This window comes from Sminthopsis crassicaudata, chromosome 4, assembly GCF_048593235.1.
Source record: "Sminthopsis crassicaudata isolate SCR6 chromosome 4, ASM4859323v1, whole genome shotgun sequence".
NCBI lineage: Eukaryota > Metazoa > Chordata > Mammalia > Dasyuromorphia > Dasyuridae > Sminthopsis > Sminthopsis crassicaudata.
In genome coordinates, this window is record NC_133620.1 from 286841723 (window position 1) to 286859332 (window position 17610).

The 17610-nt window shown below is 32.9% G+C and overlaps 1 protein-coding gene across 10 annotated transcripts in view; it reads left to right on the forward strand.

The window, feature by feature from the left end:
* Nucleotides 1-17610, forward strand: part of SLC26A8 (solute carrier family 26 member 8) — a 159441-nt gene that overhangs the window by 68395 nt on the left and 73436 nt on the right. For all 10 annotated transcript variants that reach the window (XM_074311139.1, XM_074311145.1, XM_074311137.1 and 7 more), the window contains 6 exons: nt 1937-2032; nt 3671-3777; nt 10521-10590; nt 11175-11267; nt 11370-11498; nt 13885-14286. In XM_074311139.1, the coding sequence (XP_074167240.1) occupies nt 1937-2032; nt 3671-3777; nt 10521-10590; nt 11175-11267; nt 11370-11498; nt 13885-14286 (897 nt within the window). The remainder of the gene's footprint in view (nt 1-1936; nt 2033-3670; nt 3778-10520; nt 10591-11174; nt 11268-11369; nt 11499-13884; nt 14287-17610) is intronic.

Consider the following 17610-nt stretch of genomic DNA (forward strand, 5'->3'; position numbering starts at 1 on the left):
TTAAAGTTTTTATTTTCAAAATAAATGCATGAGTAATTTTTCAACACTGACTGAAGATCATTATTCTTCATAGAGAAAAACTGAAGCAAAATAAGAGATGAATGTTTCTACCATCTCTCTTTTATCTATTAGTATTCCCCTATATCATAAGAAGGAATCTTATCCCTTCCTTGATTTTTTTTCTTACCCCTAATAGAGTTAAAAATGTATGATAAGGCTCATAGAAATGACCCCATTTACTTCATTTATAGTTTTATGTGTGAATATGTGTATATACATATATTTTTATAGCTATAATTCCTTGGTTGCACACTGAAGTAACAGTTCCCAAACTGGTAGTGAATGTTAGCAGTACGTCTTCAAATTATAACTAAACAAAGCTGAATTAGCCAGTTCTAGGTGATGAAATGCACATTAGAATGGGATAAAAAAGCATTCTTTGCTGTCTGTGACCTATTGTAACCAAAAGACATGTATGTTTTCCTGTTTGAGACATTTTTGTTTCATGTTAATAAAAGTTAAGGTGAAAATGAACTCATCCTTAACACTGTTTATCTCCAAAATCCTCAAGTCATCTTCACAATTCAATTTCTGTCACAAACTTTGGTACCAACCCTTTTAGTTTCTATGCAATATGGGATAAATCGGCAATTTAATTTTGAACAAGCACTTGTTCAGATTTATTGAGGTACACTGCTATAAAAAATTTCTTGGTAATGTTGATGTTAAACACAGAATACTATCCCCTTTATAAAATCACCATACTATATCAAACTTTCACTGTGTCTAGTTGCTATGTTTTGATTTAAGGGATATAATTTGGCTTTTGGTATATTTGAATTAATGTAATATCAGGTTACATTGAGATTCTACTGTGTTAAATTCAATGCTGACTATACTTGGCCCCTAGGAAGACTATGGGCATTATAGAGCCAGCAGGCATTTGCTATGTGCCAGACACCATGCCAAGATGCCCTAATAGAAGAGCATAGCCAGCAACATGTCCTATTATTAAGAGGATCAGTGAAGATCCCAGGCCAAATTCTCTAAAGAATGTTCTGCCTTCTTTATTAATAGATAAAGCTGGTTTTCATTCTTTCTGTAGTTGTTTGCTTATATTTTGTTTTCTTCCTCAGGTTTTTTTTTCCTTCTTGATCTGATTTTTCTTGTGAAGCAAGATAACTATATAAATATGTATACATATATTGGATTTAACATATTTACCATGACTACCTGCCATCTAGCAGAGGGGATGGAGGAAAGGAGGGGAAAATTTGGAACAGAAGGCTTTGCCAGCGTCAGTGTTGAAAAATTATCCATGCATATGTTTTGTAAATAAAAAGTTTTAATAAAAAAATATAAAGCTGGAAGGTTTCTGTTGGAAAGGAAGATGAGGTTATTTTTGATAAGTGTGTGTGTGTGTATGTGTGTGTGTGTATTTGTGTTCTGTTTTTTAGTGATAGTTACCTATCCTTTATACCTGGTCAATTTGAGAGCTAGCTGTTGAAGGTAATAAAATTGACTCTTGTTTCCAGGCTAAGTGTGCAGGAGAGATGAAACTGGGAAAAAAACAAAAGAAACTTTAAATCAACCTAGGGATATTATAAAGATAAAAAAAATTTTCTTAAAATAAATGCTTTGTTCTGCTCTTAAATATTGATGATATTTTGTGATCATTTAATTATAATACAAGAGGAATTGAAATTACAGCTTTCTGTGAATGCAATTTGTCATTTCATCGAAGGGATTGTCCCTAGAGAATGTAGTTAAGCTAGAGCTAAGAAATACAAGGACTATCTAAACACTCAGTGAACGTATTCTTTAAAGTTCAGATCTTAATATTTCATTCTCTTCTTGCAAGTTTCTATGTGGGTAATCTAGGGCTTCACCACTGAAGGAGAAGCAAACCGAGTAGAATTTCTCTTCTTTCCAACAGGCTGTACTGGCTGGTATTGTTCTGAGTAACGTCTTGCCCTTCCTTTCAACCATCATGGACCTTCCTGAACTGTGGAAACAGAACCAATATGATTTTGTAAGTGTCCAAGCATTGGTGTAGAAAGGGCAGTGCAGATAAAAGGTTAAAAGGTATGTTAAACAATAAGAATAAGGAAAAGAGAGTAAACAAAAGACACAAATACTCATTTTAAAGAGGATTATAAAATAATATTAAATTATAAAAAATAATAGAGTGGTGCAGTGGTGGGAGAAAAGGAAGAGCAAAGCCTCACAAAATTGATTTGTGTAATCTTGCTTGAGCTCTCACTACAATATATAAAACTAAATGTGAATTTAAAATTAAGGTAGCTGTCTTCAAATCCAACATAAAGGGTGTAATACACACAACTTGAATGGATACTCAGACTTAATTAGTGTAACCACATTCTGGGATAGATAAAACATGCTTCCCACAGAACCTGGGTTGTTGAAGTGAGGTTAGGAGTCACTAACAGGTCATTTGCTTGGTGCACTCTGCCCTCACTTCAACCCTCATTAGAATCCAGGCTGCAGTTCCAGAGGTTACAGAAGTTGGGTACAAGTCTAGGATGTCTCCAACAATTGTGAGAAATAGCATTGAATTTAAAAATCAAATGACCAGAGTTCAAAACTTAATTCTTACTATTGATCTATCTATATGACTTTGAGGAAGCCTTGTGAATTCTCTGGGCCTCAGTTTCTGCTCTTTTAACTAAGGATATTTAACTGGATGATCTTTTCCTGCTTTAAATCTTACAAGTCTATATGTGCTATCTACCTCACAAGGTGGACCTAGGGAAAGTGCTGTCCAGAACTTGAAGGGCTATATAAATTGTCCGAAGAGAATATATACTTATTATATCTTAGAATTAGAAAGGTCTTTGAAGGACAATCCAACTCCCTTCATTTATAGTTAAGAACACTAAACCCAAAAGAGTCAAGTAATTTGACCAAGTTCTCACAGTTAGTTAATGGGAGAGCAGTGATTTTAGCCCAGATCTTCTGACAATAAATGAATGTTTCCATGTTCCATACTGTGCTGCCTGAGTTATTTCCTTTTCATCAAGAAGGAATAGAAGAGGAAAGAAAGTAGGAGAAAAGAGAATAAGAGAAATGGAGTAAAACATAATCACACTCAGTATTTATAGCAAGTTATCTTCTAGCACAAAAAGAATTATTTGCAAAAGCAATGACAAAATAGAAATTTCAAATTGTTTTGATCTGGATCTGCGATTTCACTGTTGTTGGAAACTCCCTGGTTGAAAACTTCTTTTAATGATTCTAAAGAGCAGTTCCAGTATTTCATTTTCTTGATGACCTGGAGGCACTGAGAGGAATGTCTTCAATCACATCATGATATGAGCCCATGTCTTCTGGACTTCAAGGACTCCTGGCCTTCATAGGAAACTTAGCATAGTGGAGAGATCAATAGATGAGTCAGGGGACCAGATTTTAGTCCTGGTTCTGTCACTTATGAGCCCTGTAACCTTAGGCTAGTAAATAAATTTATCTCTGTGGCCTAAAGTAATATAAAGAAGCTACTCTCTTATTCTCTCTTTTTTCCTTCCACTTTCTTTTCTCTATGGACATCAAAGGTAGGTCCAGTTTCAGCTCTCCAAGTCTAAAAGATAAGGTGGAAGGTGGTGTAGGTGATTATTTGTGTCATATTTTCCTCATGGTCTTCCTTTTCTCCAAGGTGATTTGGATAGTGACATTTCTGTCGGTGATCTGCTTGGGACTGGATATTGGGCTGCTTATTTCAGTAGTATTCACCTTCTTCATCACCACTGTCCAGTCACACAGGTACTTTGTCTCAGTGAGCAAGAAGTTAGACAAGATAGGCAGTTGCCAAGGGCACAGCACACAGCAGGGCATAACAAGGGATACCTTTTAATAGCACTTTTAAAAAGAGTACATATGTTTAATGCCAGAGAAATCTGCTGTCTATGACATTTATTTTTTTATTTTGTCACGTCAAGTCTTCTTTGTTACTAGGAAGGCCTTGAAGCATCTCTTGGAAAACGAAACTACTTCCAAGGTCCAGGACAATGAGAGAAACCAACTCTAGAAATTCATTTTGTCCTTTAAATGTTGACTAGTAACAATCTAACGACATAAACACTAAAGTAAATTATGTCTTCTTGAACTTAATATTTTTAATGCAATACAAAAGCCTGCAGAGTTGAGTGTGGCATAGGGAGTACAAATTATGTTCTCTAACAATTCTAGAGCATTGCCTTTGTTTAAAAAAATCTGCACTTTTATGCTATAAATATACATTGACTATTGAGGGGTGTAAATGAATCAAGAAGGCAAGCATCATTTAAAACTTTGAGTCTAATGTGTATTTAGTATCACTGACTATCACCATCACTGGAAGCAAAACAAAGTGAGATATGTATTTATGATTATCATATTATAAAAAGCATTTCTATTCATAGATGATTTCTATTGGTGCTAAGAAATTTTAAATGGATGAAATATTTTCCTGCATATTTGTCACTCTTAAAATCATTTATAAAAATAAAGGAAAATAATATTGTCCCTTTTATACAATTAAATAATCATACCGATCTTTAAATGCTGTGAAATACCTGCTTTTGAGTACCTAAAAAAAAAAAGACATTCAGATTGGTATAGAAATGGTAGAAATGGTTAACTAGAGACTTGAATAATGTCACTTTTTTTAAAAAGTCCATTTGCAATACACAGACTTCAAAATGAATCAACACTATGAAAGTAGTTCTAAAATTCAAAAATCTTTCTATAATTAAAAATAATGATAGTCAACAGGTATTCCTTAAAAGGCAAAAATCTTAATGTTCCATTATACTTAGATAATTTTTCATTATGAACAAATGTAATCAAATTAAAAATTAACTTTTAGAATATGTAAAGATACCAATTTCTTCAAAAAAAATTGGTTCTGCTTATTTCATTTTGAATCAGTTCATGTAAGTCTTCCTAGGTTTATTAGATAGATAGATATTTATATATAGATATTTACAAGTGATCATCCATTTTTCTTAAATTCTCAGCTCTCTCAGCATATAATTATATAGTTGATTCTTTTTATTTTTTCTCTCTTTCTTGTCCTTTGTATCATTATTATCTAGTATAGAACTTGAACTTATTAAGTTGAATGAAATCACTAAGTAGAAAATCACTGAATAAATGATGGCATATCTAGGACTACTATAGGACTACTACAAAGCAAAGGTCTATTTTATATTGTTATCTATTTCATATGTTTTTAACCAAAACAATTCCTCATATAGTAGACAACATTCTGGGCCTGATTATCTTAACTCTGAACTGGGTTGTTCCTCAGACAATAGTCAGATTTGCTGTCAGGTCCTTTTGACCTTGTAGGACCCCATTTGCACTTGTGTCCCATTGGCTTAGCCTCTGAGAATCTTTCATGCCACGATGAGGCATTTAAACAGTTTTTGTAGTAGAATACAATCTTTTTAAAATTCAATTTTGTTTTTAGTTTGAATTTTCTCCTCCTCCTCTTCCTCTTCCTCCCCCTGTAACCTCACAATGAGAAGGCAAGAAAAATAGCAAAATATGTTACAGATGGAAGGAAAGAAACAAAAAAGTAAAAAATATGCTTCCCTACTTCATTAGCTTAACATTTGGAGATGGATAACATGTTTGCTCATGAGTCCTTACTATAAACACAACACTAAAAAAATTATGTATATAGAAATCATCAGTACACACATTCAGCACACACACATCGTACAAGCAAACTTCTATTGCTTAGGTTATCTAGGAAAAAAATCAAATGCTTACATTCATTTTATTTTTGCTGCTTTACTGATGTTCTTTTAAATGTACTTTTCATTTTTAATGACTCATCTCTCTCCCTCTGCCCCAAACATTCCATTGGTACCCATTCCAATAGAACTCCACAAAGATATTAAGCCAAAAAATCAATACAATAGCCATATATGAAAATAATCTGCCTCATTACACAATTCTGATGATGCTTAGTTTTTACTTTTCTGAAGTTAAATTAATCATTGCATTGCTGTTGTCTACAGGTGTAGTTATCATTGTGTATTGTGTATAACATGTTTTTCCTGGCTTACTCTGCATCAGTTTATATTTTTCTTTACAAATTTCTTTGAATGTTTATTCATCATTTCTTATGGCAAAATAATATTCTATTATTTTCACCTAGCACAATTTGCCATTCCCCAATTAATGGGTATGCACTTTTAATTTTGTATAATTAAGTAATCTATTTAACTTTTATGATCAACTCTTATTTCTTACTTAGCTAAGAATCCTCTTCCTAACTATATCTATAATTTGAATTTTATATTTAGATCATATATCCATCTCTGTACCAGAAAAAAGCAGCCAAAAGAACATTAAAACAACCTGTTCACTGCCTACTTCTTATTTTTATAAAATTTTTATGAGAATCATCTTAATGTATTTAATGTATAGATTGAAGGCATATTCAGTGAAGGTATTAGTAGGGAACAAGCAGACTTTCATAAGCAGTATTCCACAGGTGACAATATTTTTATGAAGACATAATTGATGGAAAGATATAGAGAATGCAGAATCCCTCTATATGAGGTAAACCATACAAATTTTAAAAATATATTTTTAATTAATTTTTTAATTAATTTTTATAATTATAACATTTTCTTTGACAATACATATTCATAGGTAATTTTTTTTACAACATTATCCCTTGTACTCCCTTCTGTTCCAAATTTTTCCCCTCCTTCCCTCCACCCCCTCCCCTAGATGGCAGGCATTCCCATACATATTAAGTATCTTATAATATATCCTAGGTACAATATATATGTGCAGAACTGAATTTTCTTGTTGTTGTTGTTGCAAAGGAAGGATTGTATTTGAAAGCTAAAAATAATCTGGGAAGAAAAACAAAACAAAACAGTGCTCACAGTTTATATTCATTTCCCAGAGTTCCTTTTCTGGATGTAGCTGATTCTGTCCATCATTGATCAATTGGAATTGGATTAGCTCTTCTCTATGTTGAAGATATCCACTTCCATCAGAATACATCCTCATATAGTATCATTGTTGAAGTGTATAATGATCTCCTGGTTCTGCTCGTTTCACTTCGCATCAGTTGATGTAAGTCTCTCCAAGCCTCTCTGTATTCCTCCTGTTGTAGACCATACAAATTAACAAGAAAGTTGGGTCCAGGATTAAACAAAAGGACAAAAGGCTGAATTGTTCTCAAGAATTGAAAAATTTCTTTAAAGTTGCCAAATTTCTCCAAATCATAAAGGTCTATCTTATAAATATCAATATTCTACCAATGTTATATGGCTGTGAGGCATGAAATAGAGTAGTCCCTGGAGAACTGAAAATAAGTATATCATAAAAGCAAGAGGGAGACACATCATAGCTGTAAGCAGGCTAAAGACTTTTGAAGACAAGAATAAAGGATGTCATCAGTAAAACATATGACTGAGAAAGAAGACTAACTGATCATATGGTGAGGATGAGACATAATAAGCAGATAGCCCAAGTATTCCACTGGTCCTTGTAATGTTAGTAGAAAGTCCCTTGGCATATTGAATGGCTATGCCCCTTGCATTCAAGTAATCAAAATTAGCACAGTTTCATTTAGCTATCTAGACAGATTGAGAAAAGTGAAAAACATTATTTAAAAGAATTAACAGTCCTAACAGACTACTCTTCCTCTTAGGAAGGTGAGAAGGAATAGAGGGCATGGATGTTTTTACTTTTGGCCCCACCCTTTAGAGGCAGCTTAGGGAAAGGTAGTAGATGATGTAGTAAATGATAAATTAGGAGAATATGGGAGAAAGAGTGCGAGGAAGGTTGCTGAATCTTTTAAATCTCACTAAAAACCCCACTTTGATCCCTCAAACTAGTTCTGGCATATCTCGTAATGTCTGTTCCTGGTTTCTAAGGTTCCTCTCCCTTCTCACTATCATAAAAATGAGTGACTTATTGTTTGGCAATTATTGACATTCTTTTTAAAAAAAAAATTAACATGACAAATATCAACAAACCTAAATAACTATATATGAAGAAAATCTTACATGAAACTGAATCTCTATATAGCTTTTTAAAAATATATTTTAATAATTTAACATAGTATTACCGATACTACTCTCCTTGTTTATGTGCCCTTCTGAACTTTATTTGTCCTGTGAGTTTTAAATCATTCATTGATGCTCTTTCATTTCTTTTTGCAGCATCACTTTACCCCTAAAACTCTTCCTCCTCTCCACCAAACTTCTCTCCCATGACAAATAAGTAGAGTCAAGTAAAATATATTCTCATGCACTAGTCTGAATATATATGACTCATTCTATAACTATATTTGCACCTACACCTAAGCCAAGAAGGAAGAAATATAATTAATTATCAAATCTTCTAGAATCATGATTGATCATTACATTGATCAGAATCCTTATCTTTCAGAGATGTTTTCCTTTATACTATTGTAATCACGTAACCTATTCTTTTGGTTCTCTTTGATTTATTCTGTATAAGTTTGTACAAATTATCCCAAGCTTTTAGAGTCTATTTTAGAATCTATTTCTTCCATCATTTCTTAGAGCACAATAATATGTTACATTCATATACCATATTTTGTTTAGCTGTTCTGCAATCATTATTACTCAATTTGTTTCCAATTCTTAATAAGCCCAGTAATAGTGCTGCTGAATCAAAGGGTATGCACAGTTTGATAACTTTTGGGGCATAGTTCCAAATTGCTCTCCAAAATGGTTGGATTCGTTCACAGTTCCACCAACAATGCATCAATGTCCCAGTTTTCCCACATCCCCTCCAACATTCTTCATTACCTTTCCCTGTCATTCTAGCCAATCTGACAGGTGTGTAGTGGTATCTCAGAGTTGTCTTAATTTGCATTTCTCTGATTAATAATGACTTGGAGCATCTTTTCATATAGCTAGAAATAGTTTAAATTTCTTCATCTGAGAATTGTCCTTTGACCATTTATCAACTGGAGAATGGCTTAATTTCTTATAAATTAGAGTCAATTCTTTATATATTTTGGAAATGAGGCCTTTATCGGAACCTTTGACTGTAAAAATGTTTTCCCAGTTTATTATTTCCCTTCTGATCTTATCTGCATTAGTTTTGTTTGTACAAAAACTTTTCAATTTGATATAATCAAAGTTTTCTATTTTGTGATCAATAATGATCTCTAGTTCTTCTTTGGACATAAATTCATCCTCTTCCACAGGTCTGAAAGGTAAACTATCCTATGTTCCTCTAATTTATTTATAATCTCATTCTTTATGCCTAGGTCATGAAACGATTTTGACCTGATTTTGGTGTACGGTGTTAAGTGTAAGTCGATGTAGACTTGGTTCTTTTCAAAAATACAATGATTGGTGATGAAAAGAACCCTCCACATCCAAAAAGAGAACTATGAATAAATTGAAACATAATATTTTCAATTTTTTGTTTGCTTGCTTTTTCTTATTTTCCTTTTTGATTTGATTTTTCTTGTACAACATGACAAATATGGTAATATGTTTTAAATGATTGCACATATTTAACCCATATCAGAATGCTTCCTCTTAGGGAGGGGGAGTAATAGAGGAAGGGAGAATAATTTGAAACACAAAGTCTTACAAAAATGAAAGTTGAAAATTAACTTTACTTTATTTATTAAAATTAAATTTAATTAAATTAATTAAAATTAAAATTAAATTTACTTTATTTAGGAAAATAAAATACTATTGAGGGGGAAAATGTATTGCATTAAAAATAGCCAGTAGAAAGAGTGCTGGACTTGGAATTCAGAAGACATGTCCCAGTCACTGGTAGCTCTGTGACTGAGCAAACTCTTAATATTTCTGAGTGGTTTCCTCTTCTGTACAATGGGAACAATAATAGTTCTTATCTCCCAGCATTGTAACAATCCAAATAAATAATATATATGTAAAAGGCTTTGCAAATCATAAACATTTATGTAAATGTTAGCTATTATGTAACATAGAGCTTGATACTTTGAAATTTTCTTTAGAAGAAGAGAGCTTTAAGTATCAAGTACAAAATGTCCTCTATAGAATTAGTAACCATTTTTACTAATAAAAGCTCTGGGGCTGTTATCCAACAATAGAAATAATGTTACATTTTTTGAAAATTTTTTGGCTGTTACTGTTATGCTATGTGAAAGGAACTTCAGCAGATAAAAATAATGAAATAAAAAACAAAAAAAAAATCATTTAAGACTCCTCTGGAACATGAGATTGCCTCACAATTCAAAATGTGCTTTCTATTCAATACAAACTAACTTTGCAACCATTAAACATTAATATATTATTATTTTAAAATTTGATATCATATCTATATTTAAGTAACCATAATTTGTGAAGTTAGTACTTAAAAAAAAAACCCTAACATTAAACAGAAGTAAAATTGTATTTATACTTAGACACATGGAGGAAAGAGGGAACAATTTTCAAGCTTTTCCTAGAGTGACAAATGTCTCTCAAATCAAATCAAAGAAACTGCCTCTAAAGAAATGTGACATTTCATTTCAGAACCAGCATTCTTGTCCTAGGACAGATCCCGAACACCAACATTTACAGAAGCTTTACTGACTACCGAGAGGTAAGAAGCCAAATCAATAATCTTAACCTCCTCACTTTTGAGGAACTTTTGGCTTGCTTTTTCTGGAAATTTATACAATATTGTGACAAGTTTAAAAAATAACAAAAGGAAAAGAAAGAGACAAAGAAAGAGAAAGGGGAGTATCCCTAAATTAATGCAATCATTTAAAACTAAATAATAGAGAAATTAAGAAAAAGAAGTGAGTAAGAAAGAATAAAAGAAAAAATGAGAATGGAAAAGAAGAAAAAAGAAAAGAAGAATGGAAGGATGAAAGGGGGCCAAGAAAACAGACAAAAGAAAGGAAGAGAAGTTTTAGTGGTTCATAATAAAATCAGGAGTATGCTAAAAATTTGAGCAAATTGGTTATTTTTATTAAATGTTATACAAAATTGTGTTTTTATCTACTAGCTCTAAAATACTGTAAATTTATATCAAAAGAGTAGAACTGTTTAGAATCTCATCACAAACTTTAGCTTTTACCTATGATGGAGAAAATAATAAAAATTTCTCAGGGCTAAAGTTTGTGTTCTTGTATATCATAAAGGAGCTAAGAAATTTCCTCAGCTTATGGTTTTGTCTTCCAGGCTGTGTACATTCCAGGAGTGAAAATTTTTCAGTTCTGCACTGCCATCACTTTTGTAAATGTTGAGGAAATCAAGCAGGTGCTGTTAAAAGAGGTAATTAAATCTCTTTCCCCACCTACCTATCTCTATATCTTCCCATTTCTCTCCACCATCTTGCCTTCCCTTTCAGTTTGATATTCTTCTCATCTTTTTCAGGTAGATCTGAAAGCTGTGCCTCTTACTGATGAAGACTTGAGAAGTCTGTTCATTGACAACAGGTCTGAAATAGGTGAAGTCCCTTTTAAGTGTGCCTGCAACTGTGATGAACCGGAGCCACCCCCCAGGGTTAGATACTTTTCTCCTTTTCTTTTCTTTTCATTTAACTAAGAATTGCATTAGTAGTTTCTCAAGAATCCTAGAATCCTCATTTGCTTGGGGATTGGATATATAATTTGATGTTGAGTAAGGGACCTTGAGTAATGTACTTAGATGAATTTTGGAGAATTAGAAGGTAAGGTTTTTCCATATATGTGAAGACATAGACATTTCAGATCTGAAGCTGGCTCTCCTTGGATTTACAGGTACCTGAAAGTGGGCAAGATTTTTCTGGAACAGGTGAGTGTACTATATCACATGTTAATATGTGACCAAACTGAACAGATTTTCCTAAGGCAATCAGATGTTTTACTTAACCAAAGAACATAAATGTGCTTTCAACAAACATAAATGATTGTCAGTAAAAAATTTCTGTGGTTAGATATCTGCTCTCCAGTCCTTTCTCTGCCCAACTTAAAGAGCCAAGAATTTTAACACATGAAGTAGTGAATAAACAATATAAATCAGTATATAATTAGAACTGAATTATATATTATGGCTATAACATAGGATTTCAGAAAAGGGTAAAATTATTATGAGCTAGAATTAGTCAGAAAATACTTCATGGAGGTGACTGGACTGAATCTTGATCTTGAAGATGAGATAATAATTACATAGGTGAAAGAGTAAGAATGTCCTTTCATTGAGGAGAATAGCATGAACAAATGCCCAAAGGTAGATCTAAGAATGGTGTGTTTCTGAGACAGGGAGGAATTTGGTATGACAGAAGTAGAAAGTTCATTTCAGGAAGCAGTAAGAAATAAAGTGCAAGCTTCATTATAGAAGTCCTTTAAAAAGATGGAAGAGTTTCAACTTGATATGGTAGGCAATAATAATAATGACTAGTATTTATGTACCACTTTAATGTCTGCTAGCACTTCATCTTTATTTTCCCATTTGATCCTCAACTGTCAGTTGGTATTATTATTCCCATTTTACAGATAAGGAAACTGAGACTTAGAGAGAATAAGTACCTTGCCCAGGGTCACACAATAGGTTAATTGTATGATGTAGGCTTGAACTCAGGTTTTCCTGACTGTAAGAACAATACTCTTAGCTATTATTCTATCTAGGTACCTCTATAGAGTTATTGCTAATTTCTTAGCAATCTTTGATCATATTTGGAATACCCTTTCCCTTCTCAATTGGGTAAATTTATTTACCTTCCCTAAAGCTCTTTTCAAGTCCTACCCCTTCCATCAAACCATCCTTGACCACACCAAGTCTCACAGATCACTTTCTACTCAGAGGCTCTATAACATTTGTTACCTGTACCACTCACTTCTTACCCAGTATACATTATTTTATTTTTTAGTTTATATTTCTAGGTTTGTGTCTCATCTCCCTTAATTAGAATAAAAGCTCCTCAAGGATAGTGACAGTCTTATAATTCTTTTGTGTCCTCAATGACTAACACACTCAATAATAATTTTTATCAATACCAGTAATTGAAATGAATAATAATGTTTAATGAAAATTGTGTTTGATGAAAGGCAGAGATATAATTATACTGAATAGATTGAAGCTACGAAAACACTTTGTTAGGAGATTGCAACAACAGCAAGCAGGAAAGAATGTAGGCACTTGAACTGAGATTGGTCAGTGGAAGTAAAAAAATTAAGATAATGAATGCCATTTTTGAGGAAAAATTGATAATGATTTATTGTGATTATAGATTTAGAGCTAGAAGAGACTTTAGAGACCATCAAATCTAACCCCCTTTATATGAGAATATTGAGTCACAGAAAGATTAAGTGAATGGCCAGGGAGGTAAAGTACACTGTAAGAGGTTCTCTCTTGACTAGATGACTGAATGTTGTTTTCTTGAATTTAGTTAACTCTAATTTAGTTATACACAATCAAAGGTTACACTTTTCTATACATAGAGGGGGTTACACTTTTCTATACATAGAGGGAAGTTGGAAGAGGGGGCCTTTTAGAAGGCGGAATGGATAGGTTCAATTTTGCATATGTTGAAATTGAGATAATCATGGGACATATGCAAGCCAACAGGGTGCATTGGAAAAAACCCTGAATTTGGATTCAAAGGAAATCACAGATGTACTACTTAATTCTTATGGAAAGCTCACTTAATATTTCTGGAGCCCTGTTTCTTCATTTATAATGTAAAGGTTTTGAATGAGATGTCTTTTGAGGTTCCTCCAACTCCTAAATCTATAATCCTATAAATAGACATATTTAATATATAATCTAGGAAGATTTTCTGAAGGAAGAAAGGTTTGAGAATAGCTTAAAATAAAAGAAGGGTGATGAATTGATCTGTCAGCCAACTTCTTTGCTCCAGGTCTGAGTTCAGTTTCTGACTCTTTCACATTTTCCTTTACTCTTGTCCCAGATTGCTTACACGGATCACCTTGAAAACAGGTCTGAAAGTGATATATCCTCCATTGACGTGTTCCACTGCTCACGATTTGAAGGTCCCCTTATGAGTCGTAGTATGTCTGAAGAGCAAATGGTTTGCATGATGGGCCATGGCAATTTAAGAAACCTAAATTCAAAGAATGAAGAAGTAGACAAAGTCTGGGTTCCTAGCCATACCACAATAAATAGTTCTGGAGTTCAGCTGTTAACAGCTTCACCTTCAAACAATGAACATATTGAAAGTCATCATAGGAGCAAACATGATCCTGGAAAGCATAGTTCTGATGTATCTTTCATATCAACTGTCCACACTATCATCCTGGATTTCACTATGGTGAATTTTATAGATGTAAAGGCTACACAAGTAATAAGACAGGTAAGTAATTCATAAAGAGGCTTTAGCAAGAGTCTCATTCATTATTTGCTCTTAACCTGAGACTTCTGCTATCTTTGCTAGTCATTTATTTCCTATTATTAGATTGCTATTTTTTCCAAGTTCAATCAAAATACAAAGAAACAAGCGTATAACTCCTTGATAAATTGAACTGATGTATCAACTTGGCTTTTATGTATTCATAATCACTGATACTTTTTTAGAACTAGATTTTTCTACATAAAATTATAATTCTCTAGAAAAGCCATGTTTTGGCCAATCTTGATTATGAAAAGCAGAAAACACTAATGACTTTTACACTTGAGTTTTTGGAGATAAGAATTAATTTCTTTTTTTTTTAAGTTATCTTTTTATTTTATAATTATCACTTTTTTTAACTGCAAAGTTCATGGGTAATTTTTTTAAATAGTTTTTATTTACCAGATATATGCATGGGTAATTTTACAATATTGACAATTGCCAAACCTTTTGTTCTAATTTTTCCTCTCCTCCCCCTCCCCCAGATGGCAGGTTGACCAATACATGTTAAATATGTTAAAGTATAAATTAAATACAATATATGTATACATGTCCAAACAGTTGTTTTGCTGTATAAAAAGAATCAGACTTTGAAATAGTGTACAATTAGCCTGTGAAGGAAATCCAAAATGCAGGCAGACAAAAATAGAGGGATTGGAAATTCTATGTAGTGGTTCATAGTCATCTCCCAGAGTTCTTTGACTGGGTGTATCTGGTTCAGTTCATTATTACTCAATTGGAATTGATTTGGTTCATCTCATTGTTGAAGAGAGCCACATCCATCAGAATTGATCATTATATAGAATTGTTATTGAAGTATGTTATTGAAGTCCTGCTCATTTCACTCAGCATCAGTTCATGTAAGTCTCTCCAGGCCTTTCTGAAATCATCCTGTTGGTCATTTCTTACCGAACAATAATATTCCATAATATTCATATACCACAATTTATTCAGCATTAATTTCTTTTTTTAAAAAGACTGAGTCACTTTATCTTGACTATATTGGAAGTACAAGGGCTACTCATTGGGACTCAGCATTGGAATTTGAATTTGCTCTATTTCTAGCTTGAGCTAGTTCACCCCTTCTTAGGCAACCTAAGAAATTTCCCCTAAACCACCACTTCTACTTCTGAGAGTTCACTATAATAATGCTGAAGTTAGGGGCAGACACTGAGTAAGCATAGCTCTCTCAGATTCTGGAGCGCAAAAGATCTATCAGTCTCCTCTCCTCTCCTCTCTGGAATCACAAGTATGCACCATCATACCTAACTGTTTTGTTTATAAGTAGATTAATAGAAAAGCAAGTTTTACCGAGTTCCTAATTTGTTGTAGGAAAGATTAAAATAAGATAATTTAAAATAAATAGAAAGCCTTGTTCGCAACCTCCAGATCTTATAAATGGAGAAACAAAACATTCACCCATGGAACAATTTATGATCACTAATAAGACAACATATAGAATTATAAAACTGACAGCTGGATATCATCTGATCTAACTTCATTTTATAACTAAACTGAATCTCAGAAGGGAAATGAATTGTTGTTATCCATATGATAGTGACAGAGCTGGAAGTAAGTACCAGCTCTCCTGAATTCTGATCTAGTGTTTCTCCTGTTATCTCCTGTTATCCTGTACTTACTCTTAAGTAGTACAAATTTCCTAACAAATTGATGTAAATACTTAGAAACTAAAGATGTTAATAATGTAAAGGAGTAATCAACTGAGGGTAGTATGTGTCAGGGAAATCTCCCTAAAGAACAAAGTTTTGAGGCACATTTTAAAAGGAGAAATAAATATGAACTTTTTTGTGTGTATATGTGCACATGTATAGACAATGGCATCCATTAAGGATGTAGAATCAGAAAATAAATGAATTGGGTGTAGATAAGTTTTATTAAAGTAAAAGGTAAGTAATAGGGGAAATTAGTGAGGTTAGTGAGACATTGATCTTAGAAGAGTGAAGGAAAGAAGGCTATACTAAGGAGGATTTAACATTGAAAGCTGCTTGCCACCTCTGACAGTGTTCAATTCAACAAACATTTATTGTATTTATTATGCCGTGTTCTAGATATTAGGAATACTAATACAAAAATTAAGCAATCCCTGCTTTTGCGGAGCTTACATTTTATCAAGGGTTGTGATACATACACAAATAAATAAATGAGAATGAATTTGAAGTGCACTAACTACGTGGAAAATCAGAAAATTATCCATGGAGGATATGGCACCTAAACTGAACCTTAAAGAAAGAAAAGGATTCAGAGATGTAAGAAATGAGTAAAGGAGTACATTCCAGATTCAGCAAATGACTCAGGTAGATGTACAGAGGTGACAAATGGATTATAGAATTCAGGGAAAGATAGGGGTTCAGTTTAACTGAACTGTACATTGCAATGAAGGGAGTAATGAGATATGTCATGCCAAGAATTTTGTTTTTATTCTTAGAAATAGGAAATTATTAAAGGGTTTTTTAATTGGACACGTACAATAGGAAGATTATTTTGGTTGCCATAGGAAGAATTAGAAAGGAGAGGGATGGGAAATAACAGACCAATTAGAAAGCTACTATATTACAATAAACCACTTAAGAGATGATGAGGTTCTGGACTAGGATAAAGACCATATGCATAGAGAAAAGGGGATCTAGAGATGTAAAACATCCCATGAACATATAATTGACAAAGGGTGACAGCTGAATGGATATGATTGAGTGAGGTAAAGGAAAGAATTAAGGAATACTTTGAGGTTATGAAAGTGAATACCTGGAAGTATGATGATGCACTCCATAAAAAGAAAGAATTTGGGAGAAGACAAAGGAAGTAATAAGTTTAAAGTGTCAGGTGGTATCTTTAGTCAGTGAAAAATCATTGTTGTTGATAATGAAGAACTAGAATCCAAGAGAGATTAGGGATGGATATATAGATTTGAGACTCATTTCTGTTAACCAACTCTTCTAAACTTTTCTAATTCTGTCCAGCTTTCCATACCCTTTTTTTTTCATCTACAAGTTCCAATTATCTGCTTGCTCCTTTGATATTATTTTAACTGCACTTTTTCCCCATTTGAAATCTTTTCTACAGAGATATCCTGTGGAAAGGGAGAAAAAGATTTCCAACTTTTTCCCTTTGATGTCCCTGAAATAAGCCACAAAACCCTTCTCTAGGCTTTTAAAATAGTATTGATTTATTATCTGAAAATACACAGAAACAGGTAGAGATTTAATATACTAAACAAAATGATAAAGTTATAAAATTATAGTAATTGACAATTCTGGATTTTAATGCATT